At 41.5% G+C, this 25,741-nt stretch overlaps 1 protein-coding gene and 1 non-coding gene across 2 annotated transcripts in view; both read left to right on the top strand.

Moving 5' to 3' along the window:
• The window catches only part of TDRD1 (tudor domain containing 1), a 55,823-nt gene that overhangs the window by 26,034 nt on the left and 4,048 nt on the right, over positions 1-25,741 (top strand). Inside the window, exons 12-25 of the mRNA XM_054036056.1 lie at positions 1,926-2,012; positions 2,253-2,435; positions 8,999-9,106; positions 10,395-10,565; positions 12,442-12,693; positions 12,898-13,023; positions 14,130-14,240; positions 14,981-15,151; positions 16,750-17,004; positions 17,569-17,685; positions 17,965-18,078; positions 23,848-24,015; positions 24,452-24,667; positions 24,849-24,895. Coding sequence (XP_053892031.1) covers positions 1,926-2,012; positions 2,253-2,435; positions 8,999-9,106; positions 10,395-10,565; positions 12,442-12,693; positions 12,898-13,023; positions 14,130-14,240; positions 14,981-15,151; positions 16,750-17,004; positions 17,569-17,685; positions 17,965-18,078; positions 23,848-24,015; positions 24,452-24,667; positions 24,849-24,895 — 2,126 coding nt within the window. The remainder of the gene's footprint in view (positions 1-1,925; positions 2,013-2,252; positions 2,436-8,998; positions 9,107-10,394; positions 10,566-12,441; positions 12,694-12,897; positions 13,024-14,129; positions 14,241-14,980; positions 15,152-16,749; positions 17,005-17,568; positions 17,686-17,964; positions 18,079-23,847; positions 24,016-24,451; positions 24,668-24,848; positions 24,896-25,741) is intronic.
• TRNAV-UAC (transfer RNA valine (anticodon UAC)) lies at positions 22,887-22,959 on the top strand. Its single transcript has one exon. It is a non-coding gene; the product is annotated as a tRNA-Val (tRNA).

The raw sequence follows: 25,741 nt of genomic DNA, 5'->3' as shown, positions 1-25,741 counted from the left end.
ACATATCCGATTTTATTTTTCCCCTCAAGTCATCGCTACAGGGCATACTCAGGTTGTTTTGGGTCCCTAAACTGTCCATTGCTTAGCTTAACATGTTTGGATTTCTTTTAATTATTACCTTAACTTTGAATTTCCTGAGTTTTTAATGCATGGTTTTGGAAAAAAAAAAGTTTATCCTTAAATTACTGGTACATACTCTCAACCTTAAACCCAGCTTCTAAGAGTGTTGTGTTCGTTTTTTTTTTTTTTTTTTCTCCTGGGACTTTCCTTATTTTTTAAAAATTTATTTAAGATTACATACTTAACTAACATAAAAACTAAACAAGAATTCCCCCCAAAATGCTACTATGTGATATTTCTAATTACTTGAAGTCATAATACCGACCTTAAATCTTTACATGTTAAGGACAGAGTCCTCAGTAGAGAAGAGTAGCATGAAGCAGCCAGAGTGCATTGGCCAGCTAAGCAGCTGTAAACCCAGCCTTGCATTGCTATAACAGCTGAGATAAACTAGTGGATCTGGACCTAAGTTTGCAATTAACTTATTGGTTTTGAGAGCTGTGAAACCAGTGCTATGTGAAGAGGGGAGGCCGGGAGAGCTCAGTTCTATTGTACCTGCTCTTTTAGGGTTCCCATTGTGCTGCTGCTTTGGTGCGCAGTGCTGCGTTGGTGTGCCATGAAGTTAAGGCAGTGGTACCATCTAGTTCAGGGGTGGCCAACCTGTGGCTCCGGAGTTAATGTGGCTTCAGAAGTTAATATGCGGCTCCTTGTATAGGGACCGACTCCGGGACTGGAGCTACAGGCTCCAACTTTCCAATGTGCTGGGGGGTGCTCAGGCCCTGCCCCCACTCCACCCCTCCCCTGAACCTGTCATGCCCTTGCTCTTCCCCCTCCGAGACTCCTGCACGCCATGAAACAGCTGATTGGGAGGGGGAGGTGCCGATTGGCGGAGCTGTCGGTGGGTGGGAGGCGCTGGGGGGGGGCGGGCTGCTGATGTATTACTGTGGCTCTTTGGCAATGTACAGTGGTAAATTCTGGCTCGTTCTCAGGCTCAGGTTGGCCACCCTGATCTAGTCTTTTAGTCAGCCACAGAACCTTTAAAGAGTAGGGATATTTGAGCCAGCTAACTTACCAATGAGAACTCTTGACATGCAAGTAGTTTCCTGCATGCTATTGTGTAATGATAGCAAATAGAATTATTAGCTATAAAGGAAGAATGCTGATTGAATTACAGTGGCCCCACTTAAGTTATCTGAGCCTGGAAGTAGCCTGTATAATAACAGATACGATTGTTAATAACTTAGCTTAATTATAACCCAACTTCTTCAAATATAGGTTGTGCATGAGATCAAACTCTCAAACAGACAAAATTAATTTTAAGTATTTGTGTTGTTCTACTCATTTGGGACAAAGAGAAGAGACTGTCAGACACTGAAGATCTTAAAGGACCCCGTTTTTAATTAACTAATTCATAAGCTAATGGATTTACTTGTAAATTCTCAGGCCTCATTCTGTACTCAAAGTGCTGTAAGTTTGGGGAAGATCTGGAGAGGTTGAATCCTGCTTGGTGTGACACATGGAACTCAGCCTTAACTATAGAGTGATAACAAATTGAGTAACCATTGTTATAGATATTTTGGTGAAGTGAAATTAGCAAGGCAATAATATTTGAGAAATGGGTGTTTTTAGGAAGCTTCTGAGTAGTCAAACTACTCTGAGACTTGTGTTTATATCTATATAAAAATGTTGTTCAACACCCACGGCATGCTAGATGCTTGACCAACAAGTAAAATAGACATAGTCTAGGTCAGATTTTCCAGGGTTAATAGTTTAGAGAGTGTGTTCAGAAAACATGATTTAAAAAACTAGTCTGAGACTGCCTTTGTATGGTAAATTAGTTTAATTTACATAAATATGTATTTTAGGGAAACGCCTAGATAAAATACTTCTCGAAATGGGACATGAATTGAGTCCAAAGAGGAAAGAAACTAAGAAAACGGACCCAGATACAGGTGAGCAAACCAGTCAGGCTTTTGACAGATTGATCTGAAATTTGGGAATGGTATCTTCTCCTATTTTGAATGGTGTGGAGATAATGGTGAAGTTAGGTTGCCCTCTGTTTCAAACTGTTACTTAAGATGTTGGACAGTGGAACTAGCTTCAGTTCACCGTTGACTGTGATGTGGTGTGTTTTCTTATTAGAATATTCACTCAGTAAAATAGCTTCTCCTATTATGTTTGTATTTCCTCAGGTACTGTGTTACAAAAGGATTCTGAGGGAGAAAGAGAAAAAACAGCTGAAGATGAAGAACTGGTTCAGAATAGTGATTTAGCCATAAAAGTTGTTTCCGTATCCGTGGGAGATACATTTTCTGGTGTAGTTGCCCATATTCAAACACCAGAAGACTTTTTCTGTCAGCAGATGCATAATGGCCGTAAGTTAATATATTCATACAGGTCGTTCTAAAGTAAAAGTGTTAACATAATTATTTATGCAAAAATGGTAAATTACAATTATATATACTATTTTCTTTTTAACAAAAAGCACCTGAAAGTCCCAGGGGAAGAAGGTGGGACCAGAAGGAAGGGAAATTGAGTTAGGGCTCCTAGTTTATTCCCCCAGAATAAGAGCTGCATGCAACTTGAAGCCTAGAATACCTGGTGAGGACTCAGTGGACCCTATGAGTCTGGAAGAGGCTGAAAACAGCAGGATCCTATGGCACAGAGTTTAGCTTTCTTGTGTGGCCACTTGACAGAATTATTTTTTCTGCCTTGCTTGTACAAAAAGTGTTTCTCTGTTTTTGTTTTTGTTGTTTTTTTGTTTTTATTTTTGATTTGTTGAACTGACCCAAATATATTGTTTAATGCTGAGCTGATACTAAACTAATACTTATAGTGCAATATTTCCTTATAGCAGTTACAGTTTGAGTGCTTGATGCCCCTATTCTCTCTCATGGCTAAATCCACAGATTGTCAGTATGGGTCATTGTCTGTCTGCCCCCTACTGCTACAGAATCAAAGCTGATTGGATAGCAGACAAGGGACTAGCCCCCACTTTCCAAAGACCTCCTCCCCTCAGTTTTGGGTTTGTTCTGCCTCCAGTAGCTACTGGCAAGGAAGTGGAATCCAGTACCTGCTGCAAGAGAGAATGGGAAAGCAAAACCCAAAATATAAAGATGCAGTTTGTCTCCTACAGCGCCACTCCCAACTGCTCAAGTAACGGGCTATGAGAATGATGGAGAAAGGTCCAGACAGGAGACCAAGGCTACGCTTGTTCTGCATCCCTGCAATAAGCTTGTGCTTTGTTTTCCAACTGCCTCATTCTCTGGGTTGGAAATGGTTTTGCTCTGGTGGCCTTATTTTGACCCAGGAGCTAGTTCCCCACCAGCAGGGAGTTTGACAGCCAGACTGCGAATGTCTTGAAGGATGGAGGAAAAATGGAGATCCCTTTGGCCACCAGAGGCAGATGCATCAAAGGACAGCATCCTGGCACAGGGAAACCATAGGCGGGCCTGGCTGAATCTGCCAGACGCAGGACAAGAAGTGACTAGTAAGACTGTTTCAGGGATGTGCCCTCTTGCAATGCGGGTCACATCATTCCCACCCCCACCCCCCAATCTGTGGCAGGAAATTCAGTCTCCTTCCATTAGCCTCTGGGAAAGTCAGGAATTCTGCATATACAGATACATAGGGAAGAAGGGAATCTCATCAGGAAGAAATTATTTCTTGGGCTAGGCAGCTCTTGGGTTTGGTATTAAAGCATTGTTACCTCAAAGTCTGCTGTCTTGGAGCCCTGGGCAGCAGCTTAGTGTCCCCTTACTAGCATATGGTCTGCTCTCAAAAGGGCAAAGATAAAGAGATGCATTTAGCAGAGGAGGTTCACAGGACTCCTCACCTGACTAAGATTCCCAATCCCCACCTCCCCTAAAGAGTAAAATTTAAAAAAAGGGGGGAAAGGGTTCAAGAAATTACCACAGAAATCTAGGAAAAAAACTTGTCCTGTTCTTCTGAGAATAGCAGTTTCTTTGACTCCTCACCAGAGCAAAAACTCTGCTCATGAGGTTTTGATCCATGGAAAGAAAAGAATAATAAAAGGAATAGAATTGTTTGTGTCTGATTTTTCTTTATCTTCATCATCATTTAATTCATTTTCATCCTCATCTTCATGTGTATCAACAAAAGAAAAAAGACTAGGAAGTATGTTCAATCCAAGTCCCAGAGAGGACTTGTCAGGATTTTCTTCAGAGCACCCTCCCCATGTCCCCCCGATATTTTCTTCCTCTCATCTGGTCACCCTATGGCAGTAGCCTGTATAAATATAAGATACAATCGTTAATAACTTCTTCAAATGGCCAGGACTACTTCAGGTTTGGATCTTTTCCTCCCTCAATGAGGTGGTCAACCCATCCTCTTCAGGGGTTTGACAAACTTAAGATCTTTGAGGACCTCTTGATGAGGATTACAGATACCCTTGACATACCACCTGAACTGACTCAGGAAAAGCAGGTTTCAGAGTAGCAGCCATGTTAGTCTGTATCCGCAAAAAGAACAGGAGTACTTGTGGCACCTTAGAGACTAACAAATTGAACTGTCTGTACTGGGCTACCTTGATTATCACTTCAAAAGTTTTTTTTCTCTTACTTAATTGGTCTCTCAGAATTGGTAAGACAACTCCCACCTGTTTATGCTCTCTGTATGTGTGTGTATATATATAGATATCTCCTCAATATTTATTCCACTCTGTATGCATAGAATCATAGAATCATAGAATATCAGAGTTGGAAGGGACCTCAAGAGGTCATCTAGTCCAACCCCCTGCTCAAAGCAGGACCAATTCCCAGCTAAATCATCCCAGCCAGGGCATCCGAAGAAGTGGGCTGTAGTCCACGAAAGCTTATGCTCTAATAAATTTGTTAGTCTCTAAGGTGCCACAAGTACTCCTGTTCTTTTTTCAGGAAAAGCAGTAGACGGTTGGATGTTCTCCACCAACAATACTGAGCAGAATAGCAATGCACATTAATAAGTCTCTCCAAGTTGGCCAATGAACCTTGCATACTTCTGTCTCCATCCCACCCTTTGAGCCCTTGGCAACCTGCTCTTTTATCATTTCTCCGGGCTAATGTGACCGCTATCTGGACACTTCCTGAAGAGTTGGTGAAGATCCTCATGGCAGAGTTTCTCTAAACTATATTCTATAAGGATGAGTTCAGGTCTCTTCAAGTTTTTGCCTAAGATAATATTGGATTTTCACCTCAATCTATTCATCTCCTACTATTGTTTCTAAAACCCCACTCTAATCCGGCCAAAATGAAACTATAAACCTTGGACATAGTGAAAGCTTTATCCTTTTTTATTTAGACAGAATTAAGTCATTCAGAGTATTACCAAGAATGGTCATGACTTTCGTGGAGAGTTTCCTCTAACCCTCTATCTCCCTTCAGATTATCCAAGTGGGTTTTGGACTGCATCAGACTTCGCTCTCAAGGGGTTAACAAGACATTGTCAGGACGCATTCCACCAGGGCTCATGCAATCTCAGCAACTTCCCAGTCAAATGCTTGGATTTCTGAAACGTGGTGTGGTCACATAGAGCTAGGTTCACATGTTCACTTCCCGCTACTTCCTGGTTTGGGTTTCCAGATCAGATGCCAACTTTGGTAGACCAGTTCGCCAGTCACTCTTCAAGTTAAACTTCTCTTCCACCTCTTGTAGAAATAATTGCTTGCTACAAGTGCAATCGGTGTGGACAATCACTTGAGAAAATGGTTACTTACCTTATGGTAAGTGTGGTTCTTTGAGATGTGTTGTTCACACAGATTCCACTACCCACCTTGCATCCTCACTAATCGGAGGCCCACTTTGTGGGATTTTTATTGTCAAAGGAACTGAGTAGCAGTTGCATGTCCTGCTTGGCGGCAGTGGGCAAGAAGATATGAGGGATGCTATTCAAAAATAATCTGATCTTGTGCGTATAAGGCACTTGTGTACCAAGAGTGGAATCTGTGTGGACAACTCATTTGGAGAGCCAGTTGCTGTAGGGTAAGTAGCTGTCCTTTTCAGTTTTTCCAATGGAAAAATCAAAACATTTTAGTAAATCAGAATTTTCTCTATTTTAAAATTTTGATTTTACAAAAAATGTTTTCTGTTGAAGAATAATTTTGACTAAAAAATATATACTAGAGCTGGCTGGGAATTTTCTAACAGGAATTCATCCTCTAGATCACCGAATAGAATTCATCACTCTTGTAAAGATTGGCTTTCTGTGATATGTGGTGTTCAGGCATGTACACATCAAAACAGAACAGTGTTTTTTTCCACTTACATGTTTTCACCTCTGAACAATCTTGGACCTGATAGACTTTTGTCATCTCCAGAGATTCAAGATGAAGGTGCCATGGTTAGTCATTTAGCTGGTGCTCTGAAGAAATTCTTGGATTTCATAGATCTATAAGGTACTTGTCTGGAGCACAAAAAAATACCTGATTCTGTTGGAAACGTGTAATTCCAATACTGCACTTTGCCTTTCATCTGGGAAGCCGCTTCTGAGATTTATTAAACTTATCAGTGGTAGCTGCCAACTTCCAGAAGTGGAGAATCTTAAAGATTTCCTGTCTTGGTGACTGGCTGGTCAGGGACAAGTCTCCCAGAAGACAGTCAGAAATATACCAGAGATCCTCCATTTGAAGCTCATAAGACTTTCTTGCATTATATTAAACCCATTTCTGATGGCCCAGTTGTTGAACCATAAGAATGAAGAGCTCTATCCTGTGATTTGAGACCAAAGGTTACCTTGATGAGGGGGAAAAAAATGCCTGCCTTTTGTTCCAGACATGGCAAACCATAAGGAAGCAGATTGCATTGTACAGTGTTATGAGGGGTCCTTGAATCTCTTTAACTTCTGTAAAGCCTTGAATTCTCTCTCATCTAGAGCCTAGGTAAAAGATTTTGTAGAACAGGTCTGCAAAGTTTTATTGTAATGGAGTAAAGTTCTGCTTTAGTTAAGGTTGAGTTGTAGTGTTCTAAAAATCTGTTGTGGTCAGATGTGCTTAGATTGTCTTGAAGTATGCTGTGTCTTAGGGGAGTGTGGGTTAGGGTTAGTGATCCAAATTTGGGGTCATTTGAGCAAATTTCCCCTCAAGCATTTCATGTAGTCCACAAACTACCAAACTTTTGCGTGCACACCTGGGGCTTGGATCATCCCACCCCACCTAATCTGTTGCTTGACATTTTAGCTCAGCTGGTGCATGGCACCCACAGCCCCTTTGAGGAAGCAGTATTGAAAACATTATTAAAGGACATATTTAGTTCTCTAGGATGGTATATGCTCAACACTCACACATGTACATGTGCAGAAAGACTAGGGAAAACTGTTTCCATCCAACCAAGTTTCACATATCCCTTGGTGGCTCAAGGGGACATGCTGTGGCTGTCAAAAGCTGAGCTATACCAAGGCACTGTAAGTTTGAATCTTACCTTTTGGCAAAAATCTTAGAGCTCTGTAGACCTGATGCAACATTCCACCTATGTCAAGGGTTGTGGGTTTTTTTAATATAATCTGAGTAAAGCAGATAATTCAGAAGGGGCTCAAATGACTTGTGGGGGAAAATGACATACAAATATTTGCTATACAGTGCCTGGGAGTGTGAGTTGAGAGTGCAAGCAGATGGGGCAGGGAATAGGTGTAGAGATTTAGGGTGGGATGATGTGGGGAGGAGGATTTGGGGGGATTAGGAGTTGGTGGAGCCCTATTCCTCTCAGAGGCTCTGAGCCTCTCTCCCTGCCTCCCATGTGAGCTGGAATTGGTGGGGGAGGGAGGAGACGAGCAGGAGTGCTGAAAGTAATGCAGATTTACACCTCTGAAAACTTAGGAAATGCAAACCTAACATACATATCACTCTTATGCAGGGTGGGAGGCTGACAGGGTGGGGGAAGGTCTGGCCTGGCCTGTATTTCAAGCAGAACTCAGACCTCTGAAAACCAGGAAATAGAACGAAGATACACACCAACACAACCTTAAATCTGATCATTTTGAGCAATGCCTCAATAAGATCATAACACTTTGCCTCTTCAGATAGTGCTGAATTTAGGGAATAGACAGTCCAACAGCGATCACCTACCCTAACACTACCTCTTTAGGCAAAACATATGGTTAGGTGAGCTGTACAGAACAGGAGCTACTTACACCCGACCTTCACTCAAACATAGTTTACTCCACAGAAACAGCATACACCTGCTAAATTTTACAACCCCTTCACCATTAGGCACAGGATGGTATTTAACACTGTACTTTCACTTAGCCATCATTAAACCCACAGACCACTCGTATCCTACCTTACTACTGCCAGTCCCCCTGGCAAGAAGATCCCTTTGTACTGCTATTGACACAGCCTACAGAACTCCTTGCTGAAATGAGGCATACTAGATCTCTCAAGGTACATACGCACCTCTTTCCTTTGATCATGCTATACCTAACAGTGAATGCAGCAGCAGTGCATGCTGATAATTCCCAGTGGCTATTGCCAGCTCCAGGGCTCCGTTAGAATTGTCCCTTCATTCCTTATTCTTTGGTTTTCAGAGGTTTGAATTTTGCTGAACTCCTGGAATGCCCTGGAAGGGCACTAGGAACCACCAGCCAACTTTAACTCTGCGTTAATGAAGTTTGTCATTGAATTAGATTTTTACAGAGCTGATGTGCCTTTGCTGTCACAAGTTTTGACAAATCTGTTCCAGCACTGAGACTGAAAAACCATCCCACCCAGTTATACAGAAAAGTTGATTTTTGTCCACTGGAGAAATACCATTGATTATAGGAAACCTCTGTTCTTTCAGACTTTTGGAAAATCCTTCTCTTGACACAAAAAGGAGTCTAACACTGATTTTTTTGTTATGTAATAGAGTAATCTTAATTTTGCACATTGAGTTAAAAGGGTTTGTCATGTAATGCTTGCTTAAAGAAGTCTTGTTAATGAGTAATTTCCAAAAAAATTTCTTGTCAACAGGCCAGCTCGCTGAGCTTCAAGTATCCTTGGGTGAATACTGTAACAAAATCCCTACTATCCCAAATTTCTGTCCAGCTGTTGGAGATGAGTGTTGTGCCCAGTTTACAGGTAAAGGAGACGCTAAATGGCTAATCGCTATTATGTTTAATTTCTTACTCAATTAAACTAAATCTCTATAAAGCACTCTTAAATAGATTTGAGTGTCTACATTAGAGAGGTGCACCGATTAAACTTTTTTAGACATCTATTTAATTCAAAGATCTTTCTAAGTGTAGACAGGGCTTTTATCCTTTTACTTGGACCGAGTTTACCTGTGGACACAGAATTTCCAGCCATGTCTATGGTAACCAGTGTTGTGACCAGACACCAGCTGTGATTAAGAGCCTGGAAACCGTACTTACATCAAGGAAACCATAACATTGGATAAATTCTTGGGTAGAAATGCTTTTAGGGAAATCCTGAAGAAATTGCTAGCTCCTTAGGCCGGAGGAAGAGAGTACTACCGATGTGCTAAATAAACAGTTTTTCTTGTGTCCAGAAACAGTATCGGATCCATAATACAAGAAAATGGGGAGCAGAGAAGCAGTGCAACAACCAGTAATGTTTACTTTGATATTGGCAGGGGGATTTGGTCTTTGCTCATCTATTTCAGTGAACATAGTTGTGATAGTGGAGTAAAGTTAGCTAATATCTCACTTTACGTTTCCAAATGCCTTAACACCATCTAAACCTATTGCTATCCCTTTTTTGACCTGAATGATTGGACCTGCAGATTGTTTCCAGGAGGAGGAAAAATTGATCATCGGGTATTTCTTTATCAATAAACAGGATTGCATCGAAGTCCTGTTTCCCTGAGTGCAGTAGGAATTAAACAGGAGATGGTTATTTGTCCACTTTCCTAAGCCCCTTTCCAGCTAGCACCTAGCCCTAAAATGTTCTAACTTAGCTGCTTCTCAGGGCCATGCTCCTAATGCTTTTTCTGGCTGTCTCCTTTGCTTTCTTGTTGCTTTTTCTGTCTGCTTCTGTAGTCTTTCTGCTGTTTCTGACAGATGCCTCTCCATCAAGCACTACCCAGTGAAACCTCTCTGGCCACATAGCTCTGTTTCTGGTGGAACTTACGTGTGCCTTTGTTTTGGGCAGTGATGTGCCCATGTTTTGGGTGGAATCTCCTGTTTCAGCTATCTGATTCCATTAAGGAGCTTATATTTTTTCTTATATTTATTTTGAATGAAGGGTGACTGTTATACTTAACCGCTTCAACAAGGTTTAACTCAATCCATGACAATATTATAGTTCAGAGCCATTGCATTTTGTATTCATATGTTGCCAAGAAATCCTTTTGGTGCTTAGGAATTAATTATTCACAGAATGTTTGTATCTGCATCTTTCCTTCCAGAAGACAATCAGTGGTATCGTGCCTCTGTTCTAGCATATACTTCTGAAGATACTGCTTTAGTGGGCTACATAGATTATGGTAACTTTGAAGTTCTCCAAGTGGCTAGACTTCGCCCTATTATTCCAAAATTATTGGAGTTGCCAGTGCAAGCTATAAAGTGTACATTAGCAGGTATGAAATGAACTACAAGCTATTGCAGGTGGGATGAAAAATAAAGTTCAAAACAGATTTGGGGGGAAATTTTCTCAGAATTTGCCTAATTTAAGACCAGATACAGCTACTGTGTGACGGAGGAAGGGTGGGAGGATGAGGTTAATGGTGGAAAAAGCTACCTGTAGAAAATCAAATTAGCACTTCATAGTGTTAACAGGAACATTAAAATTCATAAAGCTAAAATCCTTTCAAATGTGCATAATAAAGATATCTAGTAAAAACAAATAAAATATACTGTAAGAGCTGGACTGTCCTCAGATATGCACTCGGGCATTGTGCATATGCCCTTGGCTCTAATTTGTTGAGGCACTGGCTGCAATGACTTTCTTAGGCACCAATTCTTTCTTGGCGCCAGCGCTTTCTTTGAACTGAAGAGGCAGACACACAGCTGTTCAAAGTGCAGTTTTCTGATAGTGTAATCTGCAAAACCTCATCTTTTTCTTCTTGGACATATCGAACGAAACCACTTTTTGTTAAATTTGACAGCACAGAATGCTTGAATGGTACTTTTTGGCAAACTATGGATCAGATGTTCCCTTGGATCATAGTGGCTTTTTTTTTTTTTTTTTTTTTTTTTTTTTTTTTTTTTTGAAGCCTCTGAACATTTTCTTAACATGGCCAGTAAGGAATATTCAATGTAATCCTGTCAAAAGGACAAGGCTGAGATGCTGCTCAGGCTCGAAAGCTTTGTAAAAGAGGAAAACCTTAAAGGATGGCTTGTTCCTTTAGGGATGGAATCCATGCATATGGGGCATGCCCTGCAAATCACACTGCATGGAATCAGCAATAGATATTTTGGTGTTGCAAGAGGTGCATGTTTTGGAATCGGACTGTTTCTGTGCCAGAATTGCAGTGCAGTTCCTATAAATGGAGCAGTTCATTGATAAGAATGAAGAATAGAGTAGACTAATACCACATGAAACGTGGAGATGTTTGCCTTGAATTGAACCAACAGTTGGCACTGAGCCATCGGATACCATACAGTGGAAAGTCTAATGTTAACTTTTTAGAACTACCACCAAAAATCTAAAACACAACATAGGGAAATAGCAAAGTAGAAAGCGGTGCTGAAGAGTGTTGGGGATTCCATCTTAATATATGCCTGAGTCCAGTCATTGCATCCTGAAGCCCAATGATTACTGCTTTTCTAGGGGGTTCTTGTCACTGAGAGTGTATTGCAAAACACAAGTATGTCTATACTGGCAATCATCTACAACTACTGTTACTAAGTAACCTTTCTTTTAAGGGTTTCCATCATTAAAACTGTTAAGCAATACAAAAATTGAATCTCTCTTTGCAGTATTGAGATGTGTTGGAGGAGCACTTACCATATCTAACAAGTGGAGCTCTGATCTCTAGGCTCTGTCTAGACCAAGGGTTCTCAAACTGGGGGTCGGGACCCCTTAGGGGGTCGCGAGGTTATCACATGGGGAATTGCAGCGGTCAGCCTCCACCCCAAAACCTGCTTCACCTCCAGCATTTATAATAGTGTTAAATATGCAAAAAAAGTGTTTAATTTATAAGGGGGGTCGCACTCAAAGGCTTGCTGTGTGAAAGGGGTCACCGCTACAAAAGTTTGAGACCACTGCTCTAGACACTACCTTAATAGTTCCCTTCAGCATTTTGTAACCCTGACATTAAATCACTGGCATGTGCTGCTATTGATTTGATGCATATTAAAATGGCAAGTAATTTCAACCATTGACCATGTTGTTCATTCTTCGTTTTGTGAAGCTGTTTTATGAATTAGTTCAAGAATGGGGGAAGAACAACTCCCCATACCTACAGTCCAGCTTGAAATAAGATAATTCTTTCCTTTAAATTTCACTTTCAGGTGTGAAGCCCCTTTCAGGAACCTGGTCCTCGGAAGCTATTTCTCTGATGAAACAACTAGTGCAAAATAAAATGATCACTGTAAGAGTGGTGGACAAAAAGGAGAATAGCTCTGTGGTAGAGATTGCAGATGAATCTGTTACTCCAATAATAAATGTATCTAAACGTCTTTTAGAATCAGGCCATGCAGTGAAAGATTCCAAGGATGCCTTAACAATAAATGAAACTGTTAACACTGTGAAGGAAGTAAATGGTAAGTACATGAAAAGTCGCTATAGAAGCTGGTTTTATCTATACTGCAGTACAATAGATGTACAGTAATCTATTAGGTGATTGAAATGAGTATGGTCAGTTATGTGGCCAAGATTGGGCATTTAGAATGTACATTTTCTTTCCCTATAATGCTGTCTTTTATGTCTCTGACCCTGTTTTCTTCTCTTTCCCCTTCACCCTTTAGCTGTAGAAGAAACCAATAAAATAGATTGGAAATGGATTAAGCTGACTCTTAAACAGACAGTAAATGTCTTGCTGTGTACGGTGAACAATCCTGGAGACTTCTTCTGTCAGATCTTCAAAGATGATGGTAAGTTGTCTCAGCCTTCATTTTTGTGTGCGCTCTCTGTCTTCTCATCCTTAATCTTGTTGCATGTTAACTTGTAAAATATTTTGGAATGGGATCAATGTAGTTTTCATGCACCAATGCTCTTAGTGGACTTTTCATACTTAGAGCTTATGTCTCAGCTTCCTAATTAGTTCATACTAGTCCTGTAGGTCTAAATTTGAACATGCATCTTAATAAGGACAAAGATCAGATATCTAGGGCCAAAGAATGTTGGTCACATTTACAAGATGGGAGATAGTATCCTGGATGCAGTGACACTGAAAAGGAATTGAGGGTAATTTTAGATGAACATGAGCTCCCAGTGCAATGCTGTGGCTAGGAGGACTAATACAACCTATAGAGGCCCAAGCAGGGGAATATCAAGTAGGAGTAGGGCTGTATACAGCATTATTAAAACCATTACTGGAATACTGTGTCCAGTTCTGGTGTCAGGACTCTAAAAACATGTTCAAAAATTGGAAAGGATTCAGAAAAGAGGTACAAGAATATTTCAAGTGCTGGAAAAACAGTCTTATTGAGCTTAGGTCGAGCTGTCTATTTAGTTTATCCAAGAGAAAGTTAAGAGGTGACATGGCCTGCAAGGTGCAAGTACCTGCATGGGGAAGAGATTTCTGATATATTTTATTGACCAACTAAAACATAACAAGACTAGATTTTTATACATGAATTTATTAATACATCTCTACCCCGATATAACGCTGTCCTCGGGAGCCAAAAAATCTTACCGCGTTATAGGTGAAACCGTGTTATCTTGAACTTGCTTTGATCTGCCGGAGTGCGCGGCCCGACCCGGCCCCCCGGAGCACTGCTTTACCGCGTTATATCCGAATTCGTGTTATATAGGGTCGCGTTATATCGGGGTAGAGGTGTACTGTTTTACCCTAAATTAGGGGCACCTTGAGATATTTAAATATCTTTCTAAATATGCTCTTAATGGGACCCAATAAATAAGATTGTCCTTCTGCAGGACACGGTCTTATTTTTGCCTGGTAAATCCAAACCATTGACTTGCTGCTTCTAAAGATGTATTAAGTTTGGTTGTTTTTTGTTTTTTACGTTCTTCTTAGACTTACTTGCTCTAAATGTACTCAACAAGTTATTGGCCGAATACTGCCAGCAGACTTCTTCTAGTGTTTTCAAGCCTTCAGAGGGAGAACCTTGCTGTGCTTTTTTCTCTGGTAAGTAATATTACCACCTACTTGTGTTCATTTTTTCATTTACAAAAATGTCCTTAAATGGAAAATGCATCTTTATCTTTCACTCCGCGAATGTTCTGTTTAATATATAGCTTTCTAAATCTTGTCAGATATTTTGGACATGGTCTTGATGTGTTTGGTGTGTTGCTAAGTTGAACAAGGAAAGAAAATAGATCTGCAGTTGGCAGTGGTAAACCAAGTATATGTGAATAGTGACTCCAGTGAGTGAACAGTTAGGAACCTTTCAGATCTGATATACGCTTAAATATATCAAATATTGGTTATTGTTAATATATAGTCTGATTGAATAGAAGTAAACAGTATAGAGAGAGAAGTTTAATAATTACCTTAGAGAAAGTTACTGCTTTTCCAGGAAGTAAATATTGGATTTTCCACTAGTTTGTATGGGATGTTAATAGATTACTTGCATCACTTTTTTTATGTACTTTCATTTCTGGATGAAAACTGTATTGATATTGTAGAAACAGCTTGATAGCCCATTGCCCTGCACCTTATGTAGTCACTCAAAACAGTGCAGAATGAATATAAAATGCTATCATATCAGAATGGCAGTGTTTTATACCTACTTTGAATTCATGTAACCGATTACATACAGTGCAAAGCAACAGAAATTAAGGCCAGTTTTCTCTGCCAAGGAAAGTAAATTAGTTCTGCTTATGATTTAGGTAAATGTGGGAAATCACAATTCTTTTAAATCCTAGGTGATGGTAATTGGTACCGTGCTTTGGTAAAAGAAGTCTCTTCAGATGGAACTATTAAAGTGCAATTTGTGGATTATGGAAATGTTGAGACAGTAACTCCAGATAAACTTCGACAGATCACATCAACGTTGCTAAAACTTCCATTTCAAGGAATTAAGTGTTGGTTATCAGGTAAATCTTCATTTCAAGATGTTTTGGAAATAATTTCTGCACCTGCTAAGCATTCTGTCATAACTACTCTTTTTTATATTGAGAAATCAGATGGAGTTTCAGGCATGGTCGACCTTCTAATGTAGCATGTTTTTAACTAAACATAAAAAAAGAAAAAATTTCAACCATTATTTTCTTCTATGTTAAATAGAAGTGATTTCTCTTTGTGAACTGAATGGCAAAGTTTCTCATCACCTGGAAACTTTTCACAATTACACCTCCATTTATGAGAACAGAGACATCTCCTACAGTTTGCCCCCATTCTAAGCTCCACCCACGTTTTTCTTATTGTTACTTAAGGGCAATGCAGAGCCAAGCCACTCCTGGATACAGGCCAGTGCAGAGTGGAGGTGAAGCTATGGCTCTGCTTGCCCTGCCTTGAACTGGAATAAGTCCCCCTAGCACTCTCAGAGTGAAAGTTTAAGGATCCCATCTTAGTTTAATAAATATTGAAATAGTTATTTGGCAAGGATTCTGACGTTTTCCCTGACCCACCTTTTTCCCAAAAGGAAGATATGGGCTCTCAGGGATACATTCCTAAACTACCACTCCAATCACAGGCGCCAACTTTCCTTGGCGCTGGTGGGTGCTCGTGCCGCCCCTGGCCCTGCCCGACTCCGCCCCCTCCCTGCCCCTATTAGAACCCTCCATAAATGCCCGGCCCAGCCTCTTCCCCAAGCATGCCACGTTCCTCCTCCTCCCCCTCCCTCCCAGCGCTTGCCACGTGAAACAGCTGTTTCGTGGCGCAAGCACTGGGAGGGAGGGGGAGAAGCAGGATGCAGTGGCGCATTCAGGGGAGGAGGCGGAGATGAGCTGGGGCGGGGAGCTGCTGGTGGGTGCAGAGCACCCACAAATTTTTCCCAGTGGCTGCTCCAGCCCCGGAGCACCCATGGAGTTGGCGCCTATGACTCCAATTTTATTTACACACACACACACACACGATGAGGAAGAGCATTGGGACTCAAAAACAACTGCTCCTTTCTGTCAATTAATACTCTGCCTTTTTAGTATTTTGCAAACAAGGATATTAAACTGCTTTACAAACCCTGTATTGCCATGTAGTATCCCCTTTTACAGATCGCGATGGGAACAGAGGTACAGAGGAGATAGGTATATCTCCATATATTTATATCTCATAGAGCTGGAAGGGACCTTGAAAAATCATCAAGTCCAGCCCCCTGCCTTCAAGTACTGATTTTTGCCCCAGATCCCTAAGTGCTCCCCTCAAGGATTGAACTCACAACCCTGGGTTTAGCAGGCCAATGCTCAAACCACTGAGCTATCCCTCCCCCCTCAGTGATAGTCATGCAGAATCCATTAGGGATTCAGGAATAAACTCGGGATGATTTTTTAAGAGGAATTTAATATTATAAACTTGGAGGGGGGCAACTCATTTTGCACTAGATACACTTAGATTACACATTCTGTATGGCAGCAAAAGTGTTCTTTCTAGCTAACTGGACATTTTTAAAATTTGAGTAAAACTAAGAGGTTTTTTTTTTTTTTTTTTTTAATTGTGAATGAGAAGATATTTTTAAGTCTTGTCTTTGTTTCCTTAGGTGTAAAACCTGTTAACAAGGAATGGCTCCCAGAAGCCACAGCAAGATTTCAGATGTGCACTGCAGGACTTAAACTTCAAGCCAGAGTAGTTTCTGTCAACAAAAGTGGTGCTGGAATAGAGCTCATTGATAATTCCCCAGGTTGTCCAAGAATAATCAGTGAAATTTTAATCAGTGAAAAATTGGCTTTAAAGGAAGGTTTGCCAAATAAAGATGGGCTAGCAAATACGTCTGCTGAGAAAATAGAGCCTCAAGGTAACTAAAGCAGTCTTGTTAACTTCTTTTTGGATTGGAATGATAAGAAAATTCGGTATGCCTCAATCTGTCTCTCCTTTTGACCATGTCTAAAATGTAATAAATGTATCTATCTAGTTTTAAATACATCATGAAGTTTGAGATTGGGTGCAAGTTGTCCTGCAGGTGGCATGATAGGCAAAAGATAGGTAAATGTGCAAGTCATTGGGGTTGTGTGTTAAACAACTGTTACTTAAATATACTGTAACAAATTATAGCAAACTTGAAGTATGACTAAAGATTCTATTGCATAGTGGGTTCTAGTGTCTTATTTTCAGCAATATTAAAATTAACTAGCATTGATTGATTGTAAATAAATTAGATATTTTCTGATGAACAGAATATCCAGTGTATTAGTGTCAGTGTTCAGTTTTCATTTCACTGTGAACACACTAAAATGACAGGAACATGTTGATAGACAGGAGATGTTACTTAAGTTAATAGACGTGCAACTGTGATGAACTTGTATATATGTGTAGAAGTGCTTTGCTCCGTGCTTTACTAGTTTGTGTCTAATTACTTTAGAAACCTCTTCTGAGCAGTGGCAGACAATAGAATTGCCTATCAATGAAACTGTATCAGTCCGTGTAATGGAAGTGATAAGCCCAGACTTGTTTTATGCTCTACCAAGTGAAACCAGAGGTAAGAAATGAAGAAAATCTCTTGGTTTATCTAGTTGGTAGCAATCTATTTGGAAGACGGATGCAAGATGTTTAACACTATAATAATAATAATTGAGAGACTACCAAAATACATTTCAGACAGTAAGAAAAATGCAGAAAATATAAATATTTCTATTAAAAAAGCTTTGAGGTAACTTAGGTAAAATCAAGCCTAATAATAAGCTTTCTTATGGTATGTATATTTATCATGCTTGAAACTTCATGCAGTACTAACAGATTCTGTTCACTTATCTTTTAGTAGATAAAGAGAAGTTGTGTAGGTTGATGACTGAACTGGTAGAATATTGCAACACTCAGAACAGTCACTCCTTCAGACCAAAAGTCGGTGAAGCCTGTTGTGCCAAGTTTGCAGGTGAGAGAGAATTCTTGTTAATTCTAAAAAAGGAAAAGTGATCTGAATTGCTGAATTGCAAAACTTGGGCATGTTATAAAGGATAGATGGCAAAGTCCAAACCTTTAAGAAAAGAGAGATTTGTAAAATCTTTTGTATGACACAAAACATTGCCATATTTCATTTTATATATGGCTTCTCTTTAGTTACAAACAATATGTGACAGTCTAGGCTAGAAAGTAGAGTGCCTCAGGCATCTGAAAATCCATGGAGTTTTAGGAGGGGCAATATAATGATCTAAACTGGAATTCAGTGAGGCTACTTGAGTGAACTCCCCTATTCCTAAGCAGTTTTATATGTTATCCAAAATAAATTTCTTCAGGAACAACCCAGAGGGGTGGCTTGACTGAGTCATTTATTTCAGTATTGTTTCAAAGACGAGTTCTGCCAAAGAAATCCATAAACATCGCTTTCTGTAGCACTTGAATTTTCCTTGGAGGTCTCCTATCCAAGTACTGACCAGGCCTGCACCTACTTACATGATTGGACATTGGTGTCAAGATCACAGTCCAAAGTGGTATAGCTGCAAGCAACAGAACATTCCTGTAAAGTAAAGCACAAGGGTGTCAGATCTGTCAACGGTTCCAGCAGAGATGGACAGAAATACTACAAAACACAGTGTTAAATCTAGGCACTGAAGTCAAGTACTAGATGAAAAGATGGCCAACAGAGTTGAAGTTCTGATTTACTTTACTATTTGAGTTGGGGGATTAAAAGAGATGTTGAGGAATTTATGTCCCTTAGAAGTAAATAGAAGCTAGCACTCGTGGTAGGTCAAAGGAGTAGGTAATTAAAAAAAAAAAATACATAGGATTTGTATAAACACCCAGAAAACACAACTAATGTTACAGCAGAGATGCTATAGTTAAGACTGAGACAGCAGTTAATAAAATGTAATTGCTGCTTTAAGTGGTGCAGTTGATGCTTCATTAAATTGTGTGAAGATCCTTCTTTCCCCTCCTTTTGTGCTGGGATGTGAAGAACTCTCCTTGTCAAGGCCAGGTCATGGGCAGTCAGACTTTAGTAGTTGCAGCCAGAGTCCGCAGTCATGCAACAGCAGTTAGGAGTCAGCTGAGTCAGGATACCGGGAGATCAGAAGACAAACAAGAAATTGGAACCAGAGTTAAGCCAGATCAGGATACCAGGAGGTCAGAACCAGGAAACAAACCGGAGGTCCAGAACCACAAGTCAGATGCCAGGAGTCAAGCCGGGTAAGGATGTCAGGAAATCAAGAAGCATAAGGCGCACAGTCCAGAGCAGGGTGGAGCTCAGTTGTTTTGGATACTTTTCTGTGCTTGCTGCTGGCTTAAGTAGGGCCAGTGGGCCAATCAACTGCCAAGGGGCTTGACCAGCTGGACCTCGGGACAGAACCTCGTCTTGGGGTTGGGCTTCATGAGTCCTAGATAAGCCATTGTGAGCAGGCTACCATGTAGAGGGTTGGAGTATGGTTGCTCCCATGGACCCTGTGGACTGGGTTTGAGACACATGGATCATGACATCATCCCTTCCCCTAGGGGCACCCTCTGGGCAACATGGGTCTGAGTTTCTCAGGATGGCTCCTATGGAAGGCCTGAACCAGGGTGAGAGCATGAATGTTCTCAGCTGGCTCCCAAGTGTGTTCCTCCAGGCTGTAACCTTCCCTGTCAATCAGTACCATAATTTGCCCAGCTTAATCTTAAAGTTGAGGACTTTGTGCACCTAAGTTCTCTCTAGGCTGCACGGCCATTAAGGGCTGCACGTGCAGGCAGGTAGTGGGAAGAGACGCCTCTGTCCCCGGCCCCGCCGGAGCTGCCGTGGTCAGGGAGAGGTGTCTCAGCCCGGGCTGCTGGGGGGAATCCTCTCTCCCCGCCACAGCCCCGGAGAAGCCTGCACCCCAAGCCCCTCATCCCTGGACCCACTCCAGATCCCGCATCCAAATACTGTCACCACTCTTTGAAGGCAGTCTTAATTGCCAAGAGCTTTTTTGTCCAAGATCTCAGTTTCATTTAGCAAGGATAAGCTTCCTCCAGTAGTAGGTGATGGGGTGCAGTATTTGCTTGGTTCCAGAGGATTGCCCCAATCACTGTGCTAGACGTGTCAACTTCCACAACAAAACTTGCATCATGTTTGGGAGGGCCGATACAGGAGCAGTGAAGGCAAGTTTTAGCTGCTCAAATGCACACTGGGCCTCGGGTGATCTGTGGAACGGAACATTTTTCCAGAGCAGGGCGTGGCTTTTTTTTTTTTTTCCTCAAAATGAACCTCTGCTAAAAGTTTGCGAACTTTAAAAATATCCTCGATCATGCATGTTGCAGAGGGCTGCCCAGTTGCAGGCAGACCGGACCTTGCATGGATTGAGCATAGACACTCTGTTGTCCTAATCTGTGCAGGATTGTATGGATGTGAGTGGTATGTTGGTCCATATCATCTGAGAAGATCAATATAAGATCTAAGTATACTACTGTGAACTGGTTCAGTAGGTCTCCTAGCATATTGTTAATGAAGTGCTGGAATGTTACTGGGGCATTAGTCAGTTCGAATGGCATAACTAAATATTCAAAGTGCCTTTCAAACCTGCTATGTCCAATCTTCCATTCATCCCCCTCTTGGATGTGGACAAGTTGTAAGCTCCCTGGAGATTCATTTTAGTGAATATGCGAGTGGCCCCCATGCTTTCAAACAATTCAGGGATAAATGGTAGTGGGAAGCAGTTCCAGATTATCTGATTTAGGGCTTGGTAATCGACACAGAAGCAGGGGCTTTTACGGAAAGGACTGGACACTGGCTGGTGAAGTTGGCTTGCGAGTGAACCCCGGGGCCAGGTTATCTTGGAGATATTCTCCCAACGTAGCCAGTTCAGGCTCTGACACGGCGTATATCTGCCCAAATGGAATCTTCACCCCGGCTGGAGTTCTGTGGGGCAATCGTAGTTCTCGTGTCGGGGGAGGCTTTCTGTATTCTTTTTCTCAAGGACATCAGTATAGTCAGAGTATTTGGGGAGATGTTCCATAGTTCCCCCAGTAGGTGTTTCAATGCAGGTGACTACACCTACTTGAACCCTCTTGGGTCTGGGTGCAGCGCTTCCTGGTCTCTGGCTATGCTGTCATCAGAATTATGGGAAAGTGACCACCTGTTCTCACCAGTGAATAAAAGGATAATGAATGGTTATCCAGGAGATGCCAAGGATCAGGGGAAAATGTGGGGAATGGATCACACTGAATTGTATTATTGCTCAGTGTTCCTGACATAGGGGGACAGTCTCCTCCGCGACTGGACCTGAAGACAGCAGAGATGATCTGTCAGTTGTGTTAATCAAGTCAGGTACAGCCTTGTGTAGCAGGGGAATCTGTAGGGCCTGAGCTGTAACTGCATCCATAAAATTGTCTGCTGGTCCTGATAGATTCCCCTCCAACACATCCTCCTCATTCAGGGGGTCCCCTGGGATGCGCAGCTGGATAGGCACCTACAAATGGGAAGCCCCAAGATGGGGCTGAGGGTGCGTTTCAGTGAGGACTAGGATACGGGGTCTGTTTTCCCCCATTATCCTTGGGCTGGCTTGTTTTCCCCAACCTCCTCAGCTCTTCTACTGGGCAGGCCAAGATGGCTTGGCCAGATTCGCAGATTAGTTTCTCTTTGATTTCTTCCTGCAAGTGCCTTGGAACTGGTACAGCTGCTCTGCTTCATTCCACTCTGCATCTGCTGTGAGGCAGTGGAAGTGTGCTGTGTAGGAGGCCTCTGTGCCTCGCCCCTGCCAGAGTCTCCTCAGGGCAGCCCCTTGGCCATTTGAACTTGGTGTGGGTCATCCAAGATGGCTGATATCGACTGGAGAAAGGCATCCCAGTTAGACAGCACTGGGCTATGGCCTTCCAGTGCTGGGGTGGGGGTCTAATACATTTCCTGGCAGCAGGCTGATTACCAAGGCCATTATCAGAGGCATAGATTTTGGTACACATCAGAAACGAGGTGTGGCACTGGTTTGTGAAGCCCCCAAACTGCTGGCGGTTCCCGTTGAACGGTTCAGGAAAGGGTATTGCAGGCCCCTGGTTGGGGCAAGGAGCTGTAGGTTGTGTTCACAGCGCAGTATTTTCAGTGCTGAGCTGCCTCACTTGCTCCTGTAGCCGCTGGTTGTCCCAGGCCAGCTGTGTTACTTGGGCCTGCAGTGCTTGATTTTCTGCCTGGAGGCAGAGGGCCCATTCAGGCAAGTCGGTACACCTGGTGGCTGTTGTGGTGCAGTTGGGTCCAACCTTCTTGCACCAGGCTCAGTCCTGTAGGGTTATTGTGGTCCCAACAAGTAGTAGTCAGAGCCAGAGTTCACAGTCACGGGACAGGAGTTAGCTGGGTTAGGATACTGGGAGATCAGAAGCAAAAGACAAACTGAATATCAGAACCACAAGGTAGAGACCAGAGTCTGCCTGGGTCAGGATGCCAGGAAATCAAGCAGCAGGAGCCGGAAGCACAAGGCGCACAGTCCAGAGCAGAGTGGTTTGGACAGCTTCCCTTTCCTGCTGCTGGCTTAAGTAGAGCCAGTGTGCCAATCAGCTGCTCTGGGGCTCAGAGGTGGAGCCTCGTCCTGATGCTGGGCTTCATGGGTCCCAGGTAAGCCATTGCAAGCAGGCTGTCACGTTAAGCGTTGGCGTGTGGTTGTCCCCATGGATTCTGTGAAACTGGGTTCAAGACCCATGGGTCATAACTCTCCTTTATTTCTTGTGCCAGATTTTCCTAGTATCACTGAGCTGTGCAGCCAAGGAGCTAGAACAGGAGCCCATAGAGTCAGTGTATGTTCATATGGCCGTTCCATAGTGTAGTGGTTATCATGTCTGCTTTACATGCAGAAGGTCCTGGGTTTGAGCCCCATTGGAACCAACTGCAGGCTATTTAGGGGGGGGAGGGATAGCTCAGTGGTTTGAGCATTGCCCTGCTAAACCCAGGGTTGTGAGTTCAATCCTTGAGGGGGCCACTTGGGGATCTGGGGCAAAATAAGTACTTGGTCCTGCTAGTGAAGGCAGGGGGCTGGACTCAATGACCTTTCAAGGTCCCTTCCAGTTCTAGGAGATGGGATATCTCCATTAATTATGGGAGGGGGCAAGGATAGATCAGTGGTTTGAGCATTGGCCTGCTAAACCCAGGGTTGTGAGTTCAATCCTTGAAGGGGCCATTTAGGGAACTGGGGTAAAAAGCTGCCGCCTGGGGGAATTGGTCCTGCTTTGAGCAGAGGGCTGGACTAGATGATCTCCTGAGGTCCCTTCCAACCCTGATATTCTATGATTCATCCAAACCTGGGTGACCTTGATCTTTTGAGATTTGCAAGACATAAGGTGGGGAGGAACATTCACATTCTCTACTTCAGGGTGACTGGGCTAGCAAACTCAAATCTCAGATGGAACGATTTGGAGGAAACTCAGTCTTTCTCTCGTATCCCATGCCCTCACCAGGACTTCTATAGATTTTCCTGTCAGAAGGCATACGATCCAATTTGAACACCAACTGTATTTCGTAACTAAGAAAAGTTGAGGTTTTGGAGGGTTTGAAACATCTGTAACGTAGCTTAGTTCTTTTCTGATGTTGTTTTTCTTTTTTAAAAAAAATTAGTACTTCTAAATGGCAGCGTTTCGTTTTCTGTTTTTGTTTTTACAGTATCCATGTACTCTGAATAATCGCCTTTAAATTCTGGAAAGCTATATAGATTAGATGGATGATTATGTAACTCTGGAAGTAAAGCACTTCAAATGTTTTGTTCCAATTTTTTTTCAGGTGATGGCCATTGGTACAGAGCTATCGTTCTGGAAGTTTCTCAGTCTGAGGTGAAGGTAGCGTATGCAGACTATGGATGCACCGAAACTCTACCATTCTCTAGAGTGCTGCCGATCACTGCACGTTACTTGAAGCTCCCTTTTCAGATAATTAAGTGTTCGCTTGCAGGTAGAAACACAACCAAACACCATGTTGTCTATTTAGCAGAGAGACTATTTGGTCATAATTTTTTTAGGTTGTTACCATTAACTCCTCTGTTATATTGTCCATCTAGATGAGGACTCAACAAAACAGTACACAGATTAGCATTGTAAAATCTATTTTCAAACCCAGAAAGACTAATTTGAAAATTTTCTGAATTAGGTACTGCAGGAAATTTCCTGCAGTTTAGGTACTGCAGGAAAAAAAAACTATAGACAACTAGAAAACTGGGTTGCTCCTAATTTAATGATGATGCTTGTTTTGGTTTTTTTAAGTTTTGTAACATTTTCTAGGTTTTAGTGGCATTACATAATTTAAGATTTAAATGATAGTGTAGAGGACGTAGCTTAACTATTTACAATCTAAACTAGAACTCAGTCGTCTCCCATTTTATTTTTTCCAGGAATCATGGAATGGTCTCCATTAATAATAGATTTGCTAAAAACATTAATATTGAATAAGTGTGTCATGATCACAGTGAAAGGGATCAATGAGAATATTCATGCAGTATCCGTGGAGAAATGTTTTGAAAACAGTAATCTAAGTATAGCCGACAAATTAGTAATGGAAGGTTTAGCCAAATATAGCAACTCTGGAAATCAAAGTATGCTACACCAAGGTAACTGTTTTTCACTTTAAATTTAAGAATGAGAATGTTTTTTCTAGTGTTCAAAAATGAGTTGTGTGCATCCATAACTAATGTCCTTTGTACTTCTAAAATCTCATTGTATTCAGCCAATTAATGTGGCAATAATAATATTTTACTGATCAGTTTCCTGTTTGTTTGTTTGTTCTTGTAGCCCATGGAAATAAGGCTAGTTGCTGTTGCACAGAATTAAAAAAGCAAGTAAGTAAGGTTCAGCCTAAACTTACATTTTTCTCTTCCAAATACTGATTTTAAAAAAAAAAAAAAAAAAAAAAGCATGGAAAAGGTGGGGATTTGTTTGTTTGTTTTGTTTTGTTTTGTTTGTTTTTGTAATTTGTGGCTGGCTATAAAATTGAAAAAAAGTATTCTAAAAAATATGAACTTTCCTATTTTATGTTTTACATGGTCAAATAATTCAGAATGTCATGCAATATGGAAAATATAGGTTGGCTGTATAGTCTTGGTCAATTCCTAGTTTATCATAGATGCATGTAAAAAATGAATGTTCAGGGTATATATGAATGCTATGAGAAGCTACTGTGAATATTCTTCAATGTGTTATACATCATAAGTACTTCAAGTAGCTAGCCAGAATTTGCTGCTGCTATTAAGACATTGGAGTTGGACTTATTTTTATCTTTTTAAAAGAAAACCACAAAATATTTAACCCCCAGCACTGAAATTGCTTACTATGTATCTGTAAGAAAAAGTACAGTACCATTACTAGTTTTATAGAACTGACTTGCTGACCTGAAAACAATAGTCAGTTATGTCTGTAGGATTATTAAAATTCTAGGGACTGTTGCATAGGAATTAAGGCTATGTAAAGCTGGCGGAACCTGCAACCTTTAAAGAAAAGATCATTTATTAGAATATTATAACAGCACCATTATATTGTCAAGGGACTACCAGCCTTTTCGTATAACTAAGGGTTAATAATGTGTCTATGGAAAAATTAACTGTGGGTGCAACTTGGCATTCATAATGCTTCCACCCTGGTATTTTTTCCAAAGAATCTTATGAAGTCTGTTGCAGGTGATAAGCAAA

This window comes from Malaclemys terrapin, chromosome 7 (genome assembly GCF_027887155.1).
Source record: "Malaclemys terrapin pileata isolate rMalTer1 chromosome 7, rMalTer1.hap1, whole genome shotgun sequence".
Classification (NCBI taxonomy): Eukaryota; Metazoa; Chordata; order Testudines; family Emydidae; genus Malaclemys; species Malaclemys terrapin.
Note: the sequence above shows the minus strand (reverse complement) of the source record. Positions and strands in the feature narration are given on the sequence as shown.